General features: G+C 46.6%; 1 protein-coding gene across 1 annotated transcript; it reads right to left on the bottom strand.

The window, feature by feature from the left end:
- Positions 1 to 215: 215 nt before the first annotated feature.
- LOC122940174 (small integral membrane protein 20-like) lies at positions 216 to 15,671 on the bottom strand. Its single transcript, XM_044296606.1, has 3 exons — positions 15,522 to 15,671; positions 9,268 to 9,324; positions 216 to 363 (listed from the first exon to the last, which is right to left on the bottom strand). Exons 1-3 carry the CDS (start codon positions 15,628 to 15,630, stop codon positions 326 to 328), a joined length of 204 nt encoding a protein of 67 aa, XP_044152541.1. The 5' UTR covers positions 15,631 to 15,671; the 3' UTR covers positions 216 to 325.
- Positions 15,672 to 16,701: the final 1,030 nt, after the last annotated feature.

Raw genomic sequence — 16,701 nt, 5'->3', positions numbered from 1 at the left:
ATTCTTATAAAAATATATTCAGCACATACTGCATTGAACTGTAGCAATTTATTATATATTTTTGGAGTCGGTCCATTTTATAACGACTCCGATTCCACAGCCCTGTTGGCAATTCGATTTAAACCCCCTAAACAATGATGGAAGTAACATTCATCCATGACACCCGAGGTTCCTTTTACATAGATATTTAATATGATAACAGATTTATTCCAGAGTCTAAAAAGTCTAAATTTTATTACATATGTACAAAACCTCGCCAAAAAACATCTCCTCAGCTGAAGCCTTGGACACGTTTCGATGCTTTTTTTTTTCCTAGCACACAGTTTCACTTCCTCGAGAACGGGTCACTCCATACTTTCAAACCTAGAGTGGGAAAAGCACAAAAGGGTTCATTATTATTTATTAAGAGTAAGCGGCTCACCTACCTCAGGCTATTGGGTATAGGTGCTCTATCCTAGGCATACCCGTCGCCTACGTATTATTAAAAAAGCAAACGGAGATAGGAAATGGATGGCACACTAATATCTGCTGTCGCATGGATTCAAGGTTAAAACATAATTTATTTGCCCACGTAATTACGTTAAAAAAAATGTTCACAGGTATATGTTAAAACCAGACAATAGGGTGAGTGCTAGTGTCAATAACAACAGGATATCTGTCCCACAATAGGGACTGTGGATCTCAGTTATAAATCCCCGTGATGGAACCACAGAATTTGGTAATGGTATTGACAATAGTAGTCTCAGTGCCCCCTGTATTAGTTCAACAGGGAGTAGTGATGTTCATAGGTGGTAATCATCACAACCGTCTCTAGGTGGCAGCAATGGAACAGTAACAATAGTGGTTTAATATATTCAGAATTTATTAAGATATATATGATATAGACCCAAAAAAACTATAGAATGCAGGATAGAAGATAAAAAATAAAATAGAAGATGGTAAATAAGATAGTAAAAGTTGTTATAAAATTGAAAAATAGTAGGTCAGAAGTCTCTCTTTATATATTTAATCCTCAAAGCTTAATCCATGTGTAAAAAGAGTCTAATGTGCAAAAATATTTGGGTATATATATGTGTGTATCCCATCCCATTAAAAAGGAGTTTGTTCAATGCTTCATGGAGTGGTGCCTTGTAATCAGGTCTTAATTCAGACCGCTCCTTTCAATGGTAGTAGCTTAATGGGTTACTTTGTTTTGGGTATCAATTTTGCATATTAGAGTGTCCCTTATAATATGACATTTGATTATGACGGTTAGTTGTTGTCATTGTCATATATATTTTACATTACAGATCGCCGATCTATGGATACTTCCTCCTTTGTGGACTTCTTCCCTCAGTCGGCGGCGCGGCTGTATCAGAAGTAGCCGACGTGGCGTCCCACGTGGTAGCTGATTCGGGGGAAAGGGGGGGGTTTCGGGCTTGTGAAGAGATGCCACGACACACACACCCCCCCCCCCCCCCCCCCGAATCAGCTACTACCACGTGGGATGCCTGCGGACAAGAATAGACATTTCTCCTGGGGTGCAGGCCCAGTGTTCTGCGGATTCGCAAACTACTACGGACGCGTAAATAGACCCTTACAACGACACCAAAAAAAAAAAAAAACTTTGAAAATAATAAAATAAAAAAATCTTTTCATCGCCATATTCAGACTTCATAAAAAAAATTTAAGTTATGTCGACGAAGCTGTGTAGTGGATTCATTTTTGCGGGATGATCTTTAGTTTTTATTGATTACATTTTAGAGTATGTGTGTCTTTTTGATCATTTTTTTTCTATTTTTTGGGTAAGTGAAACAATGAAAAAATGGCTAATCTGCCATGTCTGTCGTCATTTGGGATAAATACTTTCATATTTTAATAGTTCAGGCATTTTGGGACATGGCGATGCCTATGATCTTTATGCTTTTTTTTATTGTTTATTTTTATTATAAATATATTCCAAAATACTGGTTTAGTTTACCGGTAAATCCTTTTCCAGGAGTCCGACATGACAGCACCCATGGAGGTTGTCCTATTGGTCTCTGTAGGGACAGGAAGCGAGAGAGATTAAAAGGCCCCCACCCCTCCCACTCTCCAGTGTTTTACCAAATTACTACACCGGATAGGATCCAACACCTTTATTAATACAATGTTATATTCACACTGCATACAAGGCTGGAACCAGCATAACGGGGAGGGTAGTACAGGGTGCTGTCATGTCGGACTCCTGGAAAAGGATTTACCGGTAAACTAAACCAGTATTTCCAGGACGTCCCTCCATGACAGCACCCATGGAGAACTAACAACTGAATCTCCTAGGGGGGGACTACTGCCTGAAGGACTTTCCGCCCAAAGGCCAAGTCCTGTCCGGCCAAAACGTCTAGCCTGTAATGTTTGGCAAAAGTCAGGAAGCTAGACCAGGTTGCCGCTTTGCAAATCTGGTCAATTGTAGCGTCGGCCCTTTCGGCCCAGGAAGTTGCCATTGCTCTCGTGGAATGTGCCTTCAGATTTAAGGGGCAGGCTATTTCTTGCAGCCTGTATGTTTCTCTGATGGTGTCCTTAATCCACCGAGCCAGCGTCTGTTTTGAGGCCTTCAAGCCTCTATTCTTCCCACCGAACTGGATGAACAGATTACTTGATCTTCTCCAGGAACTGGTTCTGTCCAGATAGGCCAGGATTGCTCTTCTAACGTCCAGCCTCTGGAATCTTTCCTCCTGTATATTTTTGGGGAGGGAACAAAATGAAGGGAGTGTTAGCTCTTGTTCTCTATGGAAAGCAGAGACCACCTTAGGTAGAAAGGCTGGGTCTGGCTTCAAGATTATGCGGTCATCCAAAATCCTTAAATAAGGTTGTTTAATTGACAAGGCTTGGATTTCCCCTATCCTGCGGGCTGTGGTTATAGCCAGAAGAAACACTGCTTTGAGAGACAGAAATTTTTCGGATATCTGCCCAATCGGCTCAAACGGAGGATCGCATAATCCTTCTAGAACTACGTTCAGACTCCAGGGGGGAACCGACTGTCTTAAAGTGGGCCTCAATCTGGAAGCTGCTTTTAGAAAGCTTTTAATCCACCTATGATCTGCAAGGGGAGTATCGAGACAACAGCTGAGTGCCGAGACCTGTACTTTGAGTGTGCTGGGTTTCAGACCTGCATCAAACCCCTCCTGAAGGAACTCTAAAATGCAACCCACCGTGGGGGATCTGGCATCTGCCTGGTTCTGTGACAACCAGGATGAGAACTTTTTCCAAATCTTGTTGTATATTGCTCTTGTAATAGGTTTGCGGCAGCTCTGTAAAGTTGAAATTACCTTGTCCGAGAGTCCCTTGTTCCTTAAGGTTTGCCTCTCAGGATCCATGCTGTAAGGTTCAGTTTGTCCAGGTTGGGGTGAAACAGAGGACCTTGTGATAGTAGGTCTTGTCTTCTTGGAAGGGTTATTGGTTCCCTGATGGACATGGTCTTTAGAACCGAAAACCAGGCTCTCTTGGGCCAAGCTGGAGCTACCAAGATCAGCGTGGATGAGCACCCTCTCAATTTCTTCAGGATTAGCGGTATGAGGAGAAGTGGGGGAAAAGCGTAGGCTAGGCTCATATCCCAAGGTTGGGAAAGAGCATCCACCGCCAGTGGTCCTCCTCTTGGGTCTAGCGAGAAGAAATAGTCCAGCTGAGTATTTCTGCTGGACGCAAATAAATCCACCTGAGGTCTCCCCCACTGTTGGCAAATCATTTGGAATACCTCCTGGTTCAACTTCCATTCCCCTGGCCTGACTAATTGTCGGCTGAGAAAGTCCGCTGTGTAATTGAGAGATCCCTTCAGGTGTGTGGCTGAAATGGACAAGATCTTCTCCTCTGACCAGCTGAAGATGAGATTCGCTAGGTCCTGGAGATGAGGATTCTTCGTCCCTCCTTGTCTTTTTATGTAGCAAACTGTTGTTACGTTGTCCGATAGCACTCGGACATGATGACCTATGAGGAGATGTTCTGCCGCTCTTAGGGACTCCCAGACCGCTTTCAATTCCCTGTAGTTTGAGGATCTTAGGGCGTCTGCGTCGGACCAACTGCCCTGAAAGAACTGGTCCCCTAGGTGGGCTCCCCAACCATGGCTGCTTGCGTCCGTGGTTAATGTTTTGAGCGGTATCGTGTTCCAGGCAACTCCTCGGGACAGGTTTTCTGTTACCAACCACCAGGAGAGGGAGTTTACCGCCCCGTCTGAAAGAGATACCTTGGTGTTTAGTGATCTGTGGTCCTTGTCCCAAGAAGCGAGGACCTCCGCCTGGAGGGTTCTTGTATGGAACTGGGCCCAAGGAACAGTTGTGATGCATGAGGTCATCAGTCCTAGGACCTGCATGGCTTCCCGCAGAGTCCGTTTTTTCTTTAGTTTGAAGGCTCTTATTCTTTCCCTTATGCTGACCTGCTTGTCTTGGGGAAGAAGAGAGTACTGGGTCACGGAATTTAGGAGGGTTCCTAGGAACTTCTTTTGCGTTGCTGGTTGTAGGTCCGATTTCTCCAGGTTTATTTTCCATCCTAGACGAGTGAGTAAAGATAGAGTCCTTCCTTTGTGAAGCTCTAACTCCTCCTCTGAGTCTGCCACAAGCAGAAAGTCGTCTAGGTAGGGAACTATAGTTACCTGTCTCTGTCTTAGATAGGCAACTATCTCCGCCACTACCTTTGTGAAGATGCGTGGGGCTGATGAAATTCCAAACGGGAGACATTGGAACTGGAAATGCATAATCCTTCCGTCCTTCTTGATTGCGAACCTCAAATATTGCTGACAATGAGGGTGAATGGGGACGTGATAATATGCGTCCTTTAGATCCAGGGTGCATAGGAACGCCCCTGGGCTTATCAACGGAATTGCCGATTTTATTGATTCCATCTTGAAATGATGATGTGTTATCCATTTGTTGAGAAATTTCAGATTGATGATGGTTCTCTTGGAGCCATCTGGTTTTGTGATGAGGAAGAGTTTTGAGTAGTGACCTTTGAACTCCTCTGAAGGAGGGACTTGTACGATTGCGCCTAAAGTCAGAAGTTTTTGGATGTCCGTCAGGAGCTGGTCCTGCAGAGAGGTCGATTGAAAGACTGTGGTCTGGAATAGATGAGGAGGAGGAAGGCGAAACTCTATCTTGAACCCCGTTCGGATGGATTCCAGGATGTATTGGTTTTTGGTTATCCTGGTCCATTCTTCCCAAAAGAACTGGAGTCTGCCCCCTACTGGCCTGGCGTCATTGTTTCTCAGGCTTGGAATTGGGGTTAAAAAGGAAACCTCGACCTTTTCCCCCTTTGGGGTAGCTCCACCTTCCAGTCTTCCCTTTACCTCTGGGAGTGCCCTGGAAGCTGCCGGTTGTCTTACGAAAGGGCAAAGGTTTCTTTCCTTTTTCCTCCGGAAACCCCTTCTTTCTGTCCGCTGTCTTCTCCAGGATCTCATCCAGTACCGGACCAAAGAGGTGAGAACCTTTAAGGGGTAAGGCGCATAGTTTATTCTTGGAGGCTATATCCCCCGACCAGGGTTTTAGCCACAGGGCTCTCCTTGCCGTATTGGTTAGGGAGTCTGTTTTTGCTGCAAATCTTATGGACTCTGCTGAGGCGTCTGCTACAAAGGATGCAGCCATCTTAAATAGGGGTAATGACGCCAGGATCTCTTCCTTAGGGGTGTCTTGCCTAAGATGTTCTTCCAGCTGGTTCACCCAAAGACACAGAGATCTGGCCACGGACGTAGCAGCAATATTGGTGTTAATGCTATTGGCCGAAACTTCCCATGCTCTTTTGAGCAAACCGTCGATCTTCCGATCCATTGGCTCCTTTAACTGGGCTGAGTCCTCAAAGGGGAGGGTGGTTCTTTTTACCACCTTCGCCACCTGGATATCGACTTTAGGGACTACATCCCACAGTTTTGTGTCCTCCGGGTTGAACAAAAGCCTGTTCTTAAATTCCCGCGGTATATACATTCTCTTATCGGCGTCAGCCCATTCGTCTATGACTAGGTCCTTCAAATTCTCGTTCACCGGGAACAATTTTTTCTTCCTAGCTTTTAAGCCGCCGAACATCTCGTCCTGTATCGAGCGAGTCTGCTCCTCTTCCTCTATATCCATAGTCTGTCTTACAGCCGACAGGAGGGGATCTAGATCTTCTTGTGAGAAGAGATATCTTCTCTGATCGTCGGCCATATGGGAGGAACCCTGAGCGTCGTCGTCCCCCTTTAAGGTTTCCCCTTCTGAAAGGTATAAGCCTTCTTCTTCAGAATCCGACTCCCTGAGCACACGGGGTCTTTTGGGGGGAGGGGAGACGGCACAGGGTTTCTGCGCTACACTAGAGCTGGCCGCCTGGATCTCCTCTTTCACAATCACTCTCAGGTCTGCCAGAAGGGAGGATTGTTCGTCTCTGAGGATCTTTGCTAGGCAGTCACTACACAGGGCTTTTATATATGCCTCCCCCAGTCTCTTTGAGCATAGCGCACATCTTCTGGGTTTCTTTTTAGGTTCTCCCAGCGACTTAACCGTGGTGTCTTTCTCCCCCTGATAGGAAGAGAGAGAGACCATTAGCCCAGCGTAAGGAATAAAGGAGAGGGACCTGGATACATCTCACTTTACTTACATGACTCGGGGTAGGGATGTCTGCGCTAGTGTCCTGCATAGCTGACATCTGGACCTCCATACCACACCTGGACAGCAAACTGACATTCAATTTAAGTCCTACCTGGTCCACCCGTTGCCGCGCGGCTCCGTCTCCTTATTTCCAGGTGGGGGGGGACTCAATGCCATGCAGAGTCGACCCCCCCTGCGTGCATCCGCCGGGCTCGGCGTTCCCTGGGCGCCGCCATCTTTCTTTCGCCCATGTGACCCGCACTTCCGGTCACATGGGCTGCACGCCGAACGGGAGGAGCGCCGAGCGCAGGAGCCGCAGCCGATCCCAGAGCTCCCGAACCCGGAAGAAGCGGCCTCGGCTCCCTGATACCGCGGCCACCAAACAGCGCTCCCGACCGCTTTCAGCTCCTCGCCGATGCGGCCAGAAAAGAAGGTATCTGGGGAAGCCAGGGGACCTCTACCCAGAGAGGTGCTAGCTTTTAGGGCCCCCGAAGCCTGAAGAGGAGAGGGAGACCCCCCCGACCAGGCTCGGCCACATATAGATTCCCAGGGCAGGGAAAAGATTCTCTCGGCTCCCATCCCTGTAGGGACAGGAAGAACACTGGAGAGTGGGAGGGGTGGGGGCCTTTTAATCTCTCTCGCTTCCTGTCCCTACAGAGACCAATAGGACAACCTCCATGGGTGCTGTCATGGAGGGACGTCCTGGAAATACCTTTCTTTAGTTATAATGGCTTGTTTTGTCTATGGAGCAATCATCCCGGGAAATAAAATGGCCCCTGTCTAATAGGTCCACAAAAAACTTGTCCTAACCACACAGGACAAGTCACTTCTGAACTCTGAGCCAAAGAGCTGCCTCATCCTCCTCTCCCACTTGTCAGGGATAATGATCCTGAATATAGATAATAAGATCTTTAGCTGAATCTCTTTAGGAATGGAGTTCATGAGGAGACATGAAGAGAGGCTGGACAGGACAGACTGTGGTAATGGAGACTGCATACAAGTGCTGCTGCTCATTATCCCCACCCTCCTCTCTTCATGTCTCCTCAAACTCCATTCCCACAGAGATTCATCTGAAGATCTTATCAGCTGTATTCAGGATCATAATTAGTGTTGAGCGAACTTGTGTTTTAAGCTCGACGTCTAAAGTTCGGGTTATCGAAGAATCGCATTATGGATTCCATAATGGAATTTAGAATCCATAACTCGATTCTTCGATAACCCGACGCCAAACTTAAAAAACAAGTTCGCTCAACAGTAATCATAATCCCTGACAAGCAGAGCAGAGAGGAGGATGAGGCAGCTCTTTAGCTCAGTGTTGTGAAGTAACTTGTCCTCCTGTGTGATTAGGACAGGTTTTGTGTGTACTGATAGCACGGCGGCCTTTTTATTTCCCCTGATGATCGCCCCCTTGACAAAATGAGCCATTATACCTAATGAAAGGTAATTGGGAATATATTTACATATTTTAATTTTCTTGATTCCTGGCCCGCACACGGACCGTATGTTTCGGAGGGCATACAGTCATGTGCATGAGCCCTAAGGCCGGGTTTCGGTGCAGCACCTCACAAATCTAAAGATATTACCTCTACAAGGTTTTCTCATTTCAAAATGGCATTTATCATGTAGAGAAAGTTAATACAAAGGCACTTACTAATGTATTGTGATTGCCCATATTGCTTCCTTTGCTGACTGGATTAATTTTTCCATCACATTATACACAGCTCATATCCAGAGGTTACAACCACCCTGCAATCCAGAAGTGGTGGTCGTGGTGCACACTCCAGGAAAAAGCGCCAGCCTCTCTGGTGGCCAGGAATGTGACAGTGCACACAGGCCGGCTCTTTTTCCTATAGTGTGCAAGCACGACCACCAGATTGCATGGTGGTCGTAACCATGGAAATGAGAAGTGTATAATGTGATGGAAAAATGAATCCAGGCAGTAAAAGAAGCAATATGGACAATGAGAATACATTAGTAAGTGCTTTATATTTACTTTCTCTACATGATAAATGCCATTTGCTGAAGTGAGACAACCCCTTTAAGCTCCAAATTCACGTGGCTAATTAATCACCGTGGTTTGACGGGGTTGTGCCCACTGCATGCAAACCCAGCCTATATATTATATAAAGGGTTATTCCCATCTTGGACATTGGGGGCATATCGCTAGGATATGCCCCCAATGTCTGATAGGTACGGAGCCCGCAAAGTGCCCTCCATTCATGTATTTGGGACCGCTGAAAATAGCGCTTGGTTATTTTCGTAAGCCCCATAGAAGTGAATGAAGCAGTGGCCGCACTTGCGCGGTGCGCTTCCCATTCAGTCCAATGGGATTGGTGCACATTCCCATAGAAATGAATGGAGGACAGCTGCGCATATGCGTTGCGCCCTCCGACACTTTGTGGGCTCCGTTCTAAGTATAGGTGCTGGTCCCAGAGTCGGGTCCCACACCTATGAGACATTGGGAGCCTATCCAAACAATATGCCCCCAATGTCCAAGATGGGACTACCCCCAAGTCTCAATTAGGGTTGAGTTTTCAGTTCAGGAAAAAATTGAGACTCCACTGTGGGTGAATCTTATGGGCAACATGGTGCCATGTAAATGAGGCCCAATATTGTCCTCTACCAGTGACTACTGAGGTCTGTCCTGCATAGTAGCCATGGATGTGGATGGCAGGACGGCTTCCTCCTCTGATAGATATGTGTATACCTGGTGGCTGCACATCGTCCTGGATGACTCCTGCCCGGTTTACTACTTGTTCTTTCTCTAAAAAAAAAAAAATATAGAAACAAAATCTTAGCACATAGGGTGACATGGCGCCACCGGCATATACATTTACCACAGGCATGATCTCCCATAGACACAGAGTAGCGACCATCCAGGGCCCCAATACATTTCTATGGGACATGGCATCACATTAACGGAATTGTGTCACTTATCGTTTTTTTTACTAATTAAACCAGATAATAAAACATATAAAGGGTCACTGAATTTCAGTAAACATTTTATATGTCATAGAGACATGTCAAAAGTTTTGGTTGGTGGGGGTCTGAGTGCCGAGACCCCCATGATCCCTAGAATGAGAAAGAAGCGCTCACGTATCGCGCTGTCTCGCCTGGCTGCAGGAGAAGAAGCGAGCCTGACTCAATAGAAAGAAGTCTATGGGCCTGGCTTGACTCCATCCCCTGCATTCCACATCCAAGGGCTTTTCCCTCCTCGTTCTAAGGATTTGTGGGGGTCTCAGCACTCAGACCCCCAACAATCAAAGCTTTTGAAACGTCTCTATGACATTAAAAGTTCTATGAAAACTCAGTGACCCTTTATAATGCATTTACTGTGTTATGTTTACTGTGCAGCTTCTCTCATTAGGCCGTTTTCCCACATAGGTGTTTGGCGGCATTTTTGTGCAATGTCAGGTGTTTTTTGCAGCATTTTTTTCCCCCATAAAAACACTAGCTCCATATGTTAGCTCAAGGTCTATGGGAAATATGAAATGCAGGACACACAAGCCTTTTTGCTCATTATGTGGAATTATTTTGTCTTTCTGGCATCTTTTTTTTTTTTTTTAAACGCAGCGTACTGTAGCTGTGGTGCTTTTCAGGTGTATTAACAGTTCATCCAATAAAGCCAAAGGAAAATGCAGTTCTCACAACCATTTAGATTTTACTGGTAAAAAAAAACAAGTAAAGTTTGTATATGAAAGCACCGTAACAGCAGTTCAGAGATATCCCTTACACAAGCCGCAGACCATAGGAACCTGTAGCCTGGAGAGTACTCATGGTAGAGGATTGCTGGCATGCTGGGTGACCTTCGCAGAGGTCATTGTGCAGGGAGGAGAGTATATAAGTTGTTACTATCACCTACTATGTATGGTAGATCCAGTGTTATCTATATATTGGTGCTTTCTGTCACTGAGCGTGTGCAGATTAGGTCCGGATGCGTTCAGTGAAAACTGCGCAATTTCGCAAACAAACAAAGTCATTCAGTTTTGCCTGCAATCGCGTTCAGTTGTTATCGCGCGGGTGCAATGCAATTTATTGTGTTTTGCACGCGCGTGATAAAAAACTGAAGGTTTACAAACATCCCTTAGCAACCATCCGCGAAAAACGCATCGCATCCGCACTTGCTTGCGGATGTGATGCGATTTTCACGCAGCCCCATTCACTTCTATGGGGCCATCGTTGCGTAAAAAACAATGCACATGTACACAGCCCCATTGAAATGAATGGGTCCGGATTCCATTCGCATCACGCATTGCACACTCGCGGAATACTCGCTCGTGTGAAAGGGGCCTAATCCTGCCTGTGATGATACTACCATACCGACGCATCATGAAATATCTGATTAGCCAATCTTCGTATTTTTCAAGGTTTAGTCACTTTTTTATGGCAAAAAAATATATAATAATAAATAAAAAAAACACAAGTTATGCTACATGCCGTATCTGCCCTATAATTTTCTACTTTTCACAGTTTAGGCTACTTTGACACTTGCGTTTTGGGAGGATCCGTCATGGATCTGCAAAAACGGATCCGTTACAATAATACAACTGTCTGCATCCGTTCAGAACGGATCTGTTTGTATTATCTGTAACATAGCCAAAACGGGTCTGTCCCCATTGACTTACATTGTTTGTCAGGACGGACCTGTTTGGCTCAGTTTCATCAGACGGACACCAAAACACTGCAAGTAGTGTTTCGGTGTCAGTCTTCAGAGCGGAACGGAGGCAAACTGATGCATTCTGAACGGATACTTTTCCATTCAGAATGTATTAAGGCAAAACTGATCCGTTTTGGACCGCTTGTGACAGCCCTGAATGGATCTCACAAACGGAAAGCCAAAACGCCAGTGTGAAATACGCCAGTGCCTAACCAGGCACAGGATATCCCACAAATGTGTTATAGATGCGGACCCCACCTCAGAATAGAGAGGTTCTGGGGAAAAAAACGGCTTGTACCATGTTTAATAATATCTGATAAACTTCTAGCCCACATCGGGTAAAAATGATGCAAAAGCTCAGCAAAAATTATTGTAAAAATAAGATAGAGCTAAAAAGACTTTAAAGGTCATTTATTAAAGGGATTGTTCAGTTTCCGGAGCAAACTGGTCAACCCTTGGGATTGCTCTGCAATGAAGAACTGGCGAGTACTTACCCAACAGATCACACACCACCCCTCCGGCTCTATTTACTTGGCTGCAGCGGCAACGTCAGAAGCTTAAAGGGGTATTCCCATCTCAGACAATGGGGGCATATCGCTAGGACTAAGCGCGGAGCGCTGTGGCTGGAGGACTCCGGATTTCCCGGGGTCCGTCCACCACCAAGCGCTGCTCCCATAGAAGTAAATGGGAGTAGAGTTGTTGCGATACCAAATTTTTTATTCGGTTTCGATACCATAAAAAATATTGATATTGCGATACTCGATACCACGCGAAAAAATAAACCAAAAAAGCCACGTGCATTCCGCGATTCGCACAGTTTTTATTTATTTTTTCTGTTCCGGCGTTCACCGTATAGATTTTTTTAAATATTTTAATAGTTTGGACTTTTCTGACGTGGTGATATGTGATATGTTTATACATTTTATATGTGAAATTGGGAAAGGGGGTGATTCATACTTAATATTTTGGTGCAGTTTTTTTTTTACACTTTTTATTTAATAACTATTTTCCCCCTTAGGGGCCAGAACCTGGGATTTTTTTCATCCCTTGTCCTATTCTCCCTGATAGAGCTCTATCAGGATGAATAGGAATTCACACTCTCCCTGCTGCACTGTGCTTTGTGCACACAGCAGCAGGGATGTTACCATGGCAGCCAGGGCTTCAGTAGCGTCCTGGCTGCCATGGTAACTGATCGGAGCCCCAGGCTTACACAGCTTTACAGAAGCTGCCACTGCCACCAATGAGGGGGAGGGGAGAGGACCCTGTGACCACTGCCACCAATGATTTTAATACTGGGGGGTGGGGGCACTGTGCCAATGATTTTAATGGGGTGGGGGGTTGAGGGGGCGCACTGCGCCACCAATGATAATTACCCCTTAATACATGAGACGGGTACTGGCAGATCAGCGGCAGTTAACCCCTCAGATGCGGCACCTGAGGGGTTAACTGCCGCTGATTGCAGATCCCTGTTAGGGGCAGGGTGCCAGCAATGTGATTCCGCTCCCGTAACCCGCCTCCTGTAGGGATCGACCGATATTGATTTTTTAGGGGCGATACCGATAATTTGTGAGCTTTCAGGCCGATAGCCGATAATTTATACCGATATTCTGGGAATTTTCATTTTTGAAAAAAAAATTAAAATTCCCACAAATCTGCTGAAAATTAATGTTTATTGTTAATGTGTATTTTAATTTTTTTTGTAAACCTTTCTTTTTCATTTATATTTAATATTTTGGTGTTTTTATTTTTGTAACTTTATTTTTTTAACTAACTTTTAGCCCCCTTAGGGACTAGAACCCTTGTCCTATTCACCCTGATAGAGATCTATCAGGGTGAATAGGAGCTCACACTGTCCCTGCTGCTGTGTGCTTTGTGCACACAGCAGCATGGAGCTTACCATGGCAGCCCAGGGCTTCAATAGCATCCTGGCTGCCATGGTAACCGATCGGAGCCCCAGCATTACACTGCTGGGGCTCCGATCGGAGGAGCAGGGGATCCGGTGGGGGGCGCACTGCGACTTGGGTGGGGGGCCCTATGCGCCACCACTGCCTAATACTGGGGGGGAGGGGGGGGGGGCGCACTGCGCCACCAATGCTTAATACTGGGGGGGGGCGCACTGCGCCACCAATGTCTAATACTGGGGGGGGGGCGCACTGCGCCACCTATGAAGCTTAATCTCTAATTTATTCATATACAGGAGGCGGGAGCTGCAGGATCACATAGCCGGCTCCCGGCCTCTATGACAAGTAGCTGCGATCCGCAGCACCTGAGGAGTTAACTACCGCAGATCGCAGCTACAGCTCATAGAGGCCGGGAGCCGGCTATGTGATTGTGCAGCTCCCGCCTCCTGTATATGAATAAATGAGAGATTAAGCTTCATTGGTGGTGCAGTGGCCATAGCTCCTCCCCTCCTCTTGTCCCCTGTCCTCTCATTGGCGGCAGCACAGGGGGAGGAGACACTGCTTCCTTCTCCCCTGTGCTGCTGCTGAGGGAACACGGAGAGCGCTGTCAGCAGCGCGATCTGTGTTCCCATACACTATCGGAATATCGGCAAAATAAATGCCGATACCGATAGCGTTCAAAATCCTGAATCTCGGCCGATAATATCGGTAAATCCGATAATCGGTCGATCCCTAGCCTCCTGTATTATGTGTTAAAGACGTGAGTCCAGGCTTTAAGTATTAGGCTACACAGAGCGGCGCCCAGCGATGTTCCGCTCCGTTTGCCCGCTGTGCCCCATTACCGTCTCTTCTCCTGCTCCGTATGCTAATTACTATCGGAGCAATGCGGAGGAGACATCAGCTTCACTAGTGGGCGTTCCTTCTCTCTGGCTGTAGCGCTGTCCAATCGCAGAGCAGGGAGTAGGAACGCCCAGGAGAGAAGCTGCTGTCTCCACCCCATTGCTCTGATAGTAATTAGCATGTGGAGCAGGAGAGGAGACTGTAATGGGGCACTGCGGGCGAACGGAGCAGCGCCCAGGAATAATGGTAAGTGCTGGGATATCTCTGGGTGCCGCTCTGTGTAGGAAAAGTCCTATCATTGGTGGCACAGGGTGGCACAGGGGGGAGGGGGAGACTGCTTCCTTCTCCCCTGTGCTGCTGAGGGAACATGAGCGCGCTGAGAGCAGCGCGCTCATGTTCAGAGATACTAGACAGCGCAGCTCAGTATCGAAAAAAATGGAAATCCCGGGATCGTATCGATACCGGGACAAAAGTATCGATTGGATATTGAAATTTCGATACCCGCAACAACCCTAAATGGGAGCGCACCGCGCATGCGCGGCCCATGCTCCCATTTATTTCTATGGGGCAGACGGCAATAGCTGAGCCAGAGCTCGGCTATTTTCGGCGGCCCCATAGAAATAAATGGAGGGCGGCTGTGCATGCGCAGTGCCCGTCCGTTTGTTTTCCGGCTCCGTTCTCATTGTAGGTGATGGGGAAAACCCCTTTAAGTAGAATTCTGGAGTAACGTGCACCAGTCTTATGGCACACATGTTGTTAACCACGTCAGAACGGGCGCTGCACATATAGGGTACAAGTGCAGGGTTTAAAGATAGCATCCACTTAGAAGAAGAGCCGCCAGGTGCCTACAGTATTACACAGCAGACACGTGGTGAATGACCCCTCATACGCTGTCGTCACCACGGCATCTGAGAGGGCTTTCCCCAGTAGCGCTGCGCAGCTTTGGCGCGGTTTTAGGCACAGAATCTGCGCTGAAACTCTAGCCATAATTATCCATCAGTATTTCTTGCAAGTCACAGCCAGACTGCAGGTTTAACAGACTATAACTCCCAACATCCCTATAAACCAGGGATCAGCAACCTCCAGATATTCTGAAACTACAACTCCCAAAATCCTCCCATCACTGCTATGGGAGTTAGAAGAATAGCTGAGTAACGTATGTATTTTGCGGCCCACAAAAAAAAAAAACGATCCGCAAAAAAATACTGATGACGTCCGTGTACATACCGTATTTTGCATAACAGAACAGCCGGTCCCTAATAGAACAGTCCTATCCTTGTCCGTAATGCCGACAATAACAGGACATGTAACTGAAACAGAATGCACACGGAGTTACTAAGTGTGCATGTTGGGAGTTGTAGTTTCACAGCAGATGGAGCGCTTCTATAAACCAAGAAAAAGGAAAACCCGGACAAAATAACATTTACTAGTCTGTGAAGGATGAAAACAATGGCCCGCAGAGCTCGCACTTCACAGGCTGCAGCCATGACCCTTCTCATGCACTCGAGTCACGTGACGCCGCTCATTACACTCCGCCCCTTGAGCCAGAAAGCTGCCACTCACTGTACTGCTCTATGTGCGCCATCGGGTGGTAGTATATGGGGTACAGAGCGGCCGCCACGGCAGCCATGAAACCCCCGAATATCAGCACCACGCTGCCGCTCCTGACCATGACTGCTGCTGCTCTCCTGCAAGGACTTATACCACGTGGTCCCAGACCCGGAAGCCGAACGGAATCTAACGCCGATTTTGACTGGATGTTGCTTGAACCCTTTTTTTTTTTTTTTTTTTTTTTTTTTAAACGCGCCTTCTGATTGGCTAGTTGACGTGCGCTGTCATCCCATAATAGAAGGTCGGAGAGAGCGGCGCGCTCCGACACCTCTTGGAAGACTGGGGCAGCTGTCCATAGCAACCAATCAGATTGCTGCTGTCAGAGGCCAGCATTTTGGAAAGTGTAAGCTGGGTCCTGATTGGTTGGTATGGGCAACCGCTCCCCCTTTTCCTTGACCCTAGTTTAGCTATAGCTCCCATTGTGTTCTGTGTAGGTGGTGGATGCAGAGGGGCTCTCCTTTAAAGGGACACTCCAGTTGTCCACAGGATAGGGATAAGATCAGATCGGTGAGCCCAAGCCTTAGGCTGGGTTCACACCTGAGCGTTTTACAGCGCGTTCCTACGCGCTGTAAAACGCTCAACAAGGAGAAACCAATGATTCCCTATGGGAATGGTTCACACTTGGGCGTTTTACAGCGCGTACGATCGCGCTGTAAAACGCCCGACGCTCCAAAAAGTACATGAGCGACTTTTGGGGCGTTTGTGGCCATAGGACACTGTAGTGAATCACACAAACGCGCGTCAAACGCGCGTTTACTATTACAAAAACGCGCATAAAAATGCGCGTAAAACGCGCGTTTGCGCAACGCTCAAGTGTGAACCCAGCCTTAGAGATACCACATTTGTTGTTTTTCTGGTGTTTCGACAGTGGGAAAAAAATAAAAGCTTTGGAAAAAAATATTTACCGGTATATATTTATTTATGATTACGGTATATTCTGTTCCTCATAACTTTTTATAATTATTTCCACAGAGCTGTGTGGGGGCTAATATTTTGCGGAACAAATGTAGTTTTTATTGATACCATTTTACATCACATTTTATAAAAATTTTCCTGGGAAGTTAAGCAACGAAAAAATGGCGAATCTGCCATTTTCATATTTATTTATTTTCGTTCCAACAATCGCCGTATG

Source organism: Bufo gargarizans, chromosome 1 (assembly GCF_014858855.1).
Source record: "Bufo gargarizans isolate SCDJY-AF-19 chromosome 1, ASM1485885v1, whole genome shotgun sequence".
Taxonomy (NCBI): Eukaryota; Metazoa; Chordata; class Amphibia; order Anura; family Bufonidae; genus Bufo; species Bufo gargarizans.
The sequence above is the reverse complement of the archived record's forward strand: the minus strand, read 5'-3'. Positions and strand labels throughout refer to the sequence as shown.